This window comes from Piliocolobus tephrosceles, chromosome 13 (genome assembly GCF_002776525.5).
Source record: "Piliocolobus tephrosceles isolate RC106 chromosome 13, ASM277652v3, whole genome shotgun sequence".
Lineage (NCBI taxonomy): Eukaryota > Metazoa > Chordata > Mammalia > Primates > Cercopithecidae > Piliocolobus > Piliocolobus tephrosceles.
In genome coordinates this window covers 43,536,929-43,547,668 of record NC_045446.1, presented here as the reverse complement: position 1 = coordinate 43,547,668, position 10,740 = coordinate 43,536,929, and the positions used below count along the sequence as shown (strand labels likewise).

General features: G+C 40.4%; 1 protein-coding gene across 1 annotated transcript in view; it reads left to right on the top strand.

Annotated features, from left to right (window-relative positions):
• NELL1 (neural EGFL like 1) overlaps nucleotides 1-10,740 on the top strand; it is a 956,032-nt gene that overhangs the window by 98,148 nt on the left and 847,144 nt on the right. The window contains exon 4 of the mRNA XM_026454011.1: nucleotides 9,341-9,491. Within this exon, the coding sequence (XP_026309796.1) occupies nucleotides 9,341-9,491 (151 nt within the window). The remainder of the gene's footprint in view (nucleotides 1-9,340; nucleotides 9,492-10,740) is intronic.

Here is a 10,740-nt window from a genome sequence, read left to right as displayed (position 1 = left end):
CTTTCTTTTCCTCCCTTCCTTTTTTCTCCCTCCCTTCCTCTCCCTCTTTCTTTTTTCTTTCCTTCTCTCCTCTCTCTCCTTTCTTTCTCTCCCTTCCTTCCTCCTCCTCTCTCTTTTTCTTTCTTTCTTCTTAGAGATAGGGTCTTTCTCACTATGTTCCCCAGGATAGACTTGAACTCCTGGGCTCAAGTTATCCTCTGTCTCAGCTTCCTGAGTAGCTGAGATTACAGGCATATGCTACCGTGCCTGGCTCTACTTTTCTTATATCTCTGAACTGAAAAGCTGAGCAGAATCCATTCACTTTTGTTTGTGTCTTTATAACTAGACTTTTAGCTCCTCATGAATAGAAGGTGTGTCTTAGTTTTGTGTCCACAGTGCTGGTTCAGAGGAGTGCTCAGTAAAGATTTTTAAAGTTAGGAATGAATGAACAAAGGAATAAATGAGTGGATGGGTGGTTAGCAGAGGGCAGGGGCAAGGACTGCCCTCATGTCTTCATAAGAACATCGAAAGATCCCTTGCCGGAACTGATGTTCTTGCGCACAGCAACCTTTGGTGCTTAGAGTTTCGTGCACTATGTGATGAGTACACCTGAGGAGGGTTGCTGGTCAGTTATTGCCAAAAAAACCCCTCTGTTGTCTTCACTGACTGAAGGATACACAATTGTGGGACTGAAAGCAAGGTGATTGGTGATTATTTTCTTCTTTTGTAGGATGTCCTTCTTGTTTCTCCAGTTTCTATGATGAGCTCATATATTTTAGCATAGATGTTGTTTTTTTCTTACAATAACTCTCAGAGAAGATTTGGAAAATTCAGACACATGGAAAGAAGAAAAATTTCACCCATGTTAGCTCCCAGTTTTTGATAAAATTGAAGGCCATGCCTATCTATCTGCTATGCATCACGAAACAAATTTTATGTTACTGTAGACTTGATATGATGCTGTATGTACTATTGTATATGTGTTTCAGAGTATTGGCTGGACATTTCCTATGTTATTTCAATGCCTTTCATATCATTATATTATCATACATAATTTTCCATGGGGTGTATATATCCTAATTTACTTAGCCATTCTCTGCTGTTAGATAGCTTCTTCACTATATAATGCCCTCTTAATCATATTAAAAAAGTCTTCTCACCACTTTTTTGCTTTTTGTTCTCCTGTCTTGTGATTCAGATGGAGCTGGCATTCATACTTTAACTCTCTCTTTATTCCGGTGTTTCTCACTGAGATGGGGCGGGAGGTATGGGGATGAGGGGGATGGGGCTAATGGGACTTGATTGCTGGTGGGTAGCAGTGTGGAAAGGCAGCCTAAAGAGGAGTGGCTACACGTTGTTAATTTCTTAGCAACAGGGGATGCATTGATTTTCCTTGCTAGTATTGTCAAATGTTTTTAAGAAGAGCTCATCTGCCTTACAGTACCTATCTAATTAGCAAAATTATGGGGGTACTAGAATCTCTTTTGATCGAATTACACAGTAATTACAGAAAATTGGTTAATACCATGTGTCACAGGATGCCTTAGGTTTAGTCCCCTAATGGAGGAGTTGGGGACACTGAATTGGCTTTATTATTCCTTAGGCAGCTCATTACTTGAATGTACTTTTTCTCAACAGGTTTGGGTTATATTTGCATGTATTTGGTAAACCTTTTTTCTTATATTGTGTTCCAGACTTTGGAGCCAAGATATGATTTATTAATGTGACAAAGATTTGAGGCTTAACCACATACCAGGCACTGTGATAGGTGTAGTGTACATATTGGTAGGCAATTTTTCATGGAACTTACAGTCCAGTGGGGAATAAATATAGCACTTGGCCGGGGGCTGTGGCTCATGCCTGTAATCCTGGCACTTTGGGAGGCCAAGGTGGGTGGATCACTTGAGCCCAGGAGTTTGAGACCAGCCTGAGCAATGTGGTGAAACCTGATCTTCTACCAAAAATATAAAAATTAGCCGGGCGTGGTGGTAGGTGCCTGTAGTCCCAGCTACTTGGGAGGCTGAGGCAGGAGGATCACTTGAACCTGTGAGGCAGAGTTTGCAGTGAGCCAAGATTGCACCATGATCCAGCCTGGGCAACAGCCTGGGTGACAGTGAGATGTCTCAAAAAAAAAAAAAAGAAAAAAAAAATATATATGGAGCACTTAATAAAATGATTACACATGTAAATGATTATACACATAATCCCTGACAATTGTGATAAATACAATGAAGATAAATAAAGACAGGAACCTGAGCTGGCCTGGGGTAGTCAGAGAAAACTGGCCTGAGGAGTAGCAATTAACATGTTATCAGAAAAGGAGAGAAGACAGAGGTTGCTGCAGATGGGAGTGTACCAAAATGGGGAGGAACATGGCCCTGGGAAGAAGGGATGTGAGACTTGTGGTGCTGGAATGCAGGAGTGTGGGCTGTTGGGGACAGGAAAGGGAGGAAGATAAAAAATAAGCAGAGGCATCAGTTGAATGCCATGGAATGTCACAGTCGACTCTGCTGGGGCAAGAGTCAGCTTTGTCTCCACTCGTCATGTGACCTTGGGCAAGCCATGAAACCTCTCTGTGCCTCAGTTCCTTCACCTGTTAAATGGAGATGTGTTCGTATTTACCTCATAAGGGATGTACAAATAGATTGTTCATTCATTTATTCAATAAATATTTCCTGAGTGAACAGAAAAGTGCCAGACACTGGGTGTATCATGGGGATTTACGCTTGATTTATATCAAGCACTGAGATCACACATATTGGCAAATAGCGGGTGTAGCACAGTTAAGAGTGTAGCTCATGGAACCAGCTTGCCGGGTTGAAATCTCAGCACCAAGCCTTCCTAGCCCAGTGTCCTTTAGAACATTATTTAAATTCTGTAAGCTTTAGTTTGGTCATCTGTAAAGTAGGAATAATAATAATGTCTTCTCATAAAGTTATTGTAAGTGGGATGACATGTGCAGAGCATTAGCCCTGCCCTTGGCACAGTAATAAGACATACACGTTTGATTTTTCTCATTCCGGCTTCTGGAACAAATGGAGGTTTAACAGAATGTTATTGTGCACTTGTTAGTGGAGATGAAAATCCCTTACATGTTCACTGGGAGTCTTCTAGTGATTTCTGTTTTTTTGAAAGTTGCTTGGATCAATAACATCTGACATCCTTAAAGAAGGGTCACAAGACCAAATAGTGGGACATGTGCCTCCCATCCTCCAAAACCAGAAATTGCCTCACTGATGGTTGGCAGTTCAGAATTGACAAATTTCCTCTACATTCAGAAATGAAAAGCCAACTGTCATTTCAAATTAAGAAATGTTGCTTTACCTTTTGGGGCCGTTCTTACCATGAGCTTATGTGGCACTCAGGCTAGAAGGATGTGGCCTGTCTATATCAGGAGCTTGCTATATTTTGAGGTTCTCCGTGTAATTACTGAAATGTTGCCTGCATTCTCTACCAGTTGAGGCTGAGGCGGGCTGCCTTGGTGCGTTTGTGTTTATGTGTTTCTGGCTGCTGCTGCTTTTCCCACCTCAATTTGCTGATTCTTAGCTGTGCACTGGTGGGGATTTTGCCTCTTGGTCTGTTTTGTGCTAATGTGGTACCCCTTGGCCAATCAGCGTCCTGAGAATTTGCTCCAATATTAGGTAAGTAGATGCTTTCTCTGCTGAACTTGTAGTAAGAGATACACTTGCAGAAAAAGAAAAATGCTGGGATAATGTAAAACACGTGAGTTCATAGTCATACAATGCTGCTGCAGTGAATGCCCTCTTCTCCCTCTCTCCTGCCTAGTAAATGCTTATTCAAGTTTTTAGAGTCAGGTTCAATGATATCTCCTCCATGATGTCATCCCTAATCTCTATGGGCCTCCTCTGTTTTTTTTTGTGCACTGCCCTATTCTGTAACTATTGTCTTAAGGAAGCTGTCTTGCTTATGTGTCTATCCTCCAGGGCAGAAACTGTATTTTTACTTTCATTCCCCCAGTGCCAACCACCATGCCTGGCACAGGGGAAGCAAGGTATATGCTTGTTGACAATGAAATTCACCACCATCCGCACTCTATATGTCAGGGAAGAGGGAAATGAAGTTGCTGCTATTTGAGGCAGAGAAGAGGGTGTGAATACCATCATTTAATTTCTTTCCTTCTCCAATCTCCTCCCTTCACTCAGCACTTTTTTTTTTTTTTTTTTTTTTTGCTGATGTTTAATCATCATATTAGCATTTTTAGTCTTTCTTTAAAAATGACTAGGTAGAACCGTTTTATCCTGGGAAAGAAAAAGCACTTAACTCTTGCTGCTGAGTTAGCACTTCTTAACTAGAACATGCAAAACCTGAGTATTTGGAATACCATTTTCTCCCTTTGTAAAAATGTGAAATATTCACTTTAAGTGAAGTGGTGGTTGTATGCAAAACTACTTTTATGCAATGGTGGCCTCCAAGGACACCCCCAGAGGTTACAAAATGGGAAGCCTCACGGACAGACTAAATTCAAATACTTGAATCATGTTTAAAATATCTAGGAGGAAGCAGGGGAAAGAGATGGAGTAGGTTAACACATGTAGGATTGAGTGTGAGCAGCGGGAAGCACCAGCCCACCCAGTTCCTGTGTTATTCATTGCTCATATATTCTGTTTTTTTTTTTTTTTTTTCCTCTCTCTCTGCTGCACTAGCTTCTTTGATGATGGTGTGATTATGAGGACTGGAGCTGAGGTTAACGAAAAGGGAGGGGGCTCAGCGAATGGGAGGTTTCCGGGGCCCACATGCTTCCTCTATTGGAAATACTTAGGAGCAAGTAATCCTGGAAACACCTGTAATTCACCAGTTAATTTGGTGAGCAGTGATGGGTTTTATTAGCATTTCTCAAGGATAGTACATGTGGGGCCAGAATGGCAATGAAATGGAAGTCAATGATGGGCGTTGGTTTAGGGATGGCATGACTGTCATTGTGAAGGTGACATGATTTGCACATTATAACTTGGTCCTCCCAACCCATTGTACTTGTAAGTAACACTGTTATTCAATCCTTTTTATCTGTGTTCAACACACTTATGTTCCATGTATTCAGTCTATGTTTAGCATGTTTCACAGGTTTCTAACTTGCTCTCTACATTTAGCACTTCTTATGGGCTTTATCTGTCCCGTTTGTTTTTCTTGTTCTCTCTAGCAGAATTGAATATTCTTAAGTAATACAGCAAACACATATTATAGTGGTTGAATATAGAAGTACAATATTCACCATAGATTCCCGTTAATTGGGTTTCATTGGTTGCTCTTTTAACTCCAGGGAAAAAGCAAGTTGCTGCAAAGTAGATGACATATCACTATTTTTAATAGTTGACAACTTTATGTTTTATGTTAATTTGGAAAATCAGCAGAGGAGAAAAATTGTAGAATCTAGGTTTCTTAATAGATGGAATTTGCCCTCAGTGCTCTCTTTTGCTATGCAGCTATGAGCAGGATCAAGTGATTAACTGAAATGAAATGTCAAGACTAGGAAAGAACTTGGAGATCATGGAATTTAGTGGTCTTAATTTTCAGATGTAGAGTGTGAGGTTCAGAGAGGTAAGGTACTTTATCCAAAGTCACACACTAGTCATCTGCAAAACTCAAAGTGATCTCAGTCCTTTGAAACCTGTCCACTGTTTCTGCCTGCATATTGTAAGACACAGAATTACTTTGTTGTGTTTTTTTAACATCTGAATCATGGTCAAAATTTACTTGAAAGGGCTTCTCTGAAAATGAGAATGCATATAAAGCCTCAGTGTATCAAAACAGATGTTTCTTCCATTTCACTCTAGTGAGTGCTAATGGGATCTCTTTACTTCAGTGTGCCACTCATTTATAAAAAGAAATAAGAAAAGCCAGCATAAGAAATGTTCCATTTTCTTGGAGGGTTGAGTGAGCAGAAGTATGGTAGGACTAGATCAGACTATTAAGTGGAGGTGTCCTGCAAAGAAGTAGGGCTTATTCAGCAGCAAACATCATTAAAATAAATTTTCATGGCCATGAGCATTTGAGAAGGACCCATTTATCTCCTGGTTTTCCAAAAGATATATTATTTTCTGACCACAATATATGTGGTTACTTGAAGTAACAATATAAATGAGAAAAATAAATGGAAAATACATTAATCAATTCAGTAAACCTTTATTGGATGCCTGTTTTGTGCCAGGCACTAAGAACTGTGGATAAAACAATGGATAAATAAGTATGCCTGCCCTCATGGAACTTACAGTCTAGTGGGAAAAGAAAGGAAATAATATGAGGTAACAAACTTGAAACAAGACTGTGATAAATGTTATCAGCAAATAATAAATGGATTACAATACATATAATATGACAAATCAAATGAAGAAAATACCCAGACTGGAGTATTAGAGAGACATTAATGCAGAGCCTGCCTTGAAGAGGCCAGAAGATTGCATTTACAGTGAAAGCTGAAGGAGAAGGAGTCAGGGACATGAAAAGGAGAGAGAAGAGCACTGAGGGCAGGGGGACAAGCATGAAGATCTGAGGTGTGAGTGGGCCTGGTGTGCTCTTCTAGCAACCAAGGAGAAAAGTATGAATGGGGTGGAAGAGGTAGGCAAGAATCGGTTTGTGTGCAACTTTGCAGGCATGCTGAAGGGACTGGATTTTATCCTATGAGCAGTGGGAAACCATTGGAGGATTTTAAGCAGGAGGCTGAAATGACTCGGACTTAGGCTTTAAAAAGAGCACGTTAACTATTGTGTGAAGAATGGTGAAAAGAGGGCAGTATGGAAGTGGGAAGGTTAGGAGATCATTGGAAGCACCCAAGGGAGCAATGATAGTGGCTTGGCAAGAGTTTTAACAGTGAAATTGGGAAGAAGTGGACAGATTCCAGACGTGGGAGCCCACTTGACTTGTTTTTAGATTGGATATGGAGAGTGGAGAACAGGGAAAAATCAAGGGCAATTTCTAGTTTTTTGACTTGAGGAACAGGGTGTTACTGTTTACTAAGACTGGGACCTCTGTGAGAAAATTGAGAGTGGAGGGAAGAGAACAGGCTTCACTGTGGGCACATTACAATTTGAAATGCTTGAAGGTGAACATTTGAATGTACTGCTTAAGGGAGAGGTTAGGGCTGCAGATATAAAGTTGGAGGCCATTGGTCATGGGGTTGGATGATATCACTCAGGGAGAGTTGAGTGAGAGGTGAGGATACCCATAGCTGGTATGATACTCATATCCATTTCCTCCAGCAGGCATTGCTGAACAATTATGGCTCTCTTTTCTTTGGCCCCAGGCTTTAGAATCCTGAAATTCAGGCATCCATTACCAATCAGCTGATTCCTAATTGATGAGTAAAGAAGAAAAAAGTAAAAAGTCAACATATAACTTAATTTTAAGAGTTGAATTTTTTTTGGCATTACTTATAGGTGAATTTATTAAGATGATCTTTGCTTAGAAGTAATGATAATAGGGTGCGGTGGCTCACACTTATAATCCCAGCACTTTGGAAGGCGAAGGTGGGTGGATCGCCTGAGATCAGGAGTTCAAGACAAGCCTGGGCAACATGGGGAAACCCTGTCTCTACCAGAAATACACACACACACGCACACACACACAAACAGCTGGTCATGGTGGCACATACCTGTGGTCCCAACTACTTGGGAGGCTAAAGTGGGAGATCGCTTGAGCCTGGGAGGCGGAGGCTGCAGTGAGCCGAGATCATGCCACTGCACTTCAACCTGGTGACAGAGTGAGACCCCCATCTCAACATAAAGAAGTAATGATAATAAAAATAATACTAACAAAGATTTTCCAATATTCTCGTTTACAGAGTGATTCACCCACACATTTAATAGGTTTTAAATATCATCTGGAATGTCTCTGGGATTTTGTAGAAGGTATAGAAGCATTTTTCAAGTGGCTATCTCTTATCTCAAAGCTTGACAAAAGCTGACAGCATGCCACTTAACAATTAAGTAGTGAAGGCCTTGCTACTATTGTGCAGGTAGGTTGTATACTGGTAGACTGGTCTACCTGAGTTGGGTGTCTCCAAGATAGAGGACAAACATTGCTTTCTGCCATTCATAGCCTAGATATTTACAGGTGGAAAAGACTGTGCTGTTCTTTTCTGTGTTATAAAATTGAAGCAGCAATTCAAAAAATTATAGAAGGCTAAGGTGGAAGGCTCTAAGAGATCACCTAGTCCACCCCCTCATTTTGCAGATGAGAGAACTGAGGCCCAAGGTCAAGAATTGAAGGATATCTTATTCAGAAGCCACTCTTTAGGATGAGATTCTTCAAGGTCCATATACCAGTCTGTGATGTTGCTTGGGCAGTGCAGCCTTTGAAGTTCTATGTTTTTCAAGGGCTTCCCATGTAGTCCTGGAGAAATAATCAAGTAGTTATCATGCAGTCAGAGGAGGTGGTCAGAATGTGAGAGGAGGCCACCAAATGCACTTATAATGTTCATTTATCATCCTCTGAATAATCCTCTCTAACTTTGCTCCCTTAATGCCCCTTTCTGATGCCAGAAAATGTAGTGTAAAATAATGAGATAACACCTAGTTTATCATGACAAGGGTGAATCTGGGTATGAAGTGATGGATGTCTCTCATTATGCTGATGCTGGAGAAAGAAACATTCTTGTCCAGGAGCAGGATTAGCTGGAATCACACACCTCTAGGCCTGCTGAATTGGCTTCAACTTCAATAAATATTTCATGAGGAAAGTCATCCATTGCATGTTTATGGAGAAATTCCAGGCACGTGTGTGGAGCGTGAGCATGCCTTGTATTTATTCTTTAAGCAAAGGCAGAGTTGTCTGGCATTATCAGTGCTAGTAAATATCTGCTAGGTACAAGGCAAGGACAGGTTTCCTGTATACATTGTGGGGAAAAGGAGGCTGTGTCCATGGAAAAAGTGAAATTGGAGGATGCTGAGTGGCATTTGGGTCTTATTATCCCAAGATTCTCTGAATTTAGGACCATATTTATCTGACTACCTCTCACCTTATTTACAGCAACCTAATCTGTTTGCAGCAAACTGAATTGCTCAGTGTCCTGTCAAAATTCCTGTCAGAAATCACTGGCCAATTGTGAACTTGTCAAAGTGACAAGTGGGCACGGTGACAGAGATAGCATTTCCGGGATTTGCATTGAATGAATGCAGCTGTAGGGAGTGGTGAATGGTGCCTGAAAATGAAAACTATTGACAGAAGAGGAAAATGAAAAATGCAATCTGGATTCTTTGGACATGACATTTTTAACCATGGATCTTTTCTCCCCTTCCTTCTCATCTCCCCTTTCCTCTTTCTCCTGTATTTCTTCTCTGTCCTTCTCCTTCTCCTTCCTCTTCTCTCCTTCTCTCCTGTTTCTCCTGATCTTCCTCTTGATTCCTAGACATAGAAAGAGAGATCCATGCAGCTCCTCATGTGAGTGAGAAATTAATTCAGCTGTTCCGGAACAAGAGTGAATTCACCTTTTTGGCCACTGTACAGCAGAAGCCATCCACTTCAGGAGTGATACTGTCCATTCGAGAACTGGAGCACAGGTAAGAAAGCTCTTTCTGCTTTTGAAAATCTCCTTAGAGTTAATGGGTTATACAAAATGTCTGGGAATTTAGAGTTTGTAGCCCCATGAAAACTTTCATCTAACTGAGGCCTCGTTTCTGTTAAACACATTCATGAATTTACTTTGCATTAAGAATTTACTTTGGTCAAAGTGGCTTTCTTGTTTGCTCTCCAAGGACCAATCATGAGTGTCTTTCTCACCTGTCTTCTGGTAGACTTTGAATAAAATCACATTCTATCATATTTAGTCATCAAGCAAGTTAATTAGTTATGTTTAACCACCTTCAGTAAACATTTACGGTGTGTTTATGTGGGGATTATACTCGACACTGGGAATATTAAGGTGAAAAGTGTAGAATTTTCATTGCAAAGATCACATAAGCTAGTAGGGAAGATAGACAAATATAATAAAGTATTGAAGATGCAGTGCTAGAAGGTTGTAATCAGGAAATAAAGGTAAGAGTAGTCATTCTGCTAAGTGTTGTGGTAGCCAGGAAAGGCTTTGGAAAAGATGATAGTTGTATAAGGAAAAAAATCTGAGTATTTTACATGCCGAATGTGAAGGAGTAAGAGATGGAAGAATAACATTTCAGAAAGAGGTTGCTATGATTTTTAAGCATCAACACATGGGTAGGTAAGTGGTTGGAACATAAAAGTGTGTATGGGGAAGGGATGAGAGTTTGGGTTGGGCAATGAGGGGTGGTATTATAGAGGTAGGTAGAAGCCAGATCATTGCAAAGCTTCAATGCCATGTTAAAAACTTGGGCTAAAGTCCCCTAGGCAATGGGTTTTAAATTTAAGAAAGATCACTCTATCATTGAATTCAAATTAATAATCATTAGGTAACCTAAACAATTTTAATTTTTAATACTGGGTTCCTCTGTATTAGTCCCCTGAAAATATTTATGAAGCCCCTACTCTGTTCTAGGTGCCATGTAAGGTTTTGTGGAGAAATCAAAGGAACAAAATCTTCTAAGGATATATGAGGGAGTTTGGCAATGCAAGAAACAAGGCATAACCACACAAAAAGCTAAAGAATAAAAAGTCAGTAATAAAGAAATAGTAGATTGGTGTTACAATGAAGTATGGAGCTAATTTCAAAATTACGTAAAGGTGTTAAGTTCACTGAATTAAATGCATTAGGTTAGTGGTTAAGGAAGACCACATAGAGTGCTCTTGAAGCACAGGCAGAATTCCGGCAGGTAAGGGAAGAAGGGTGTTACATCAAAC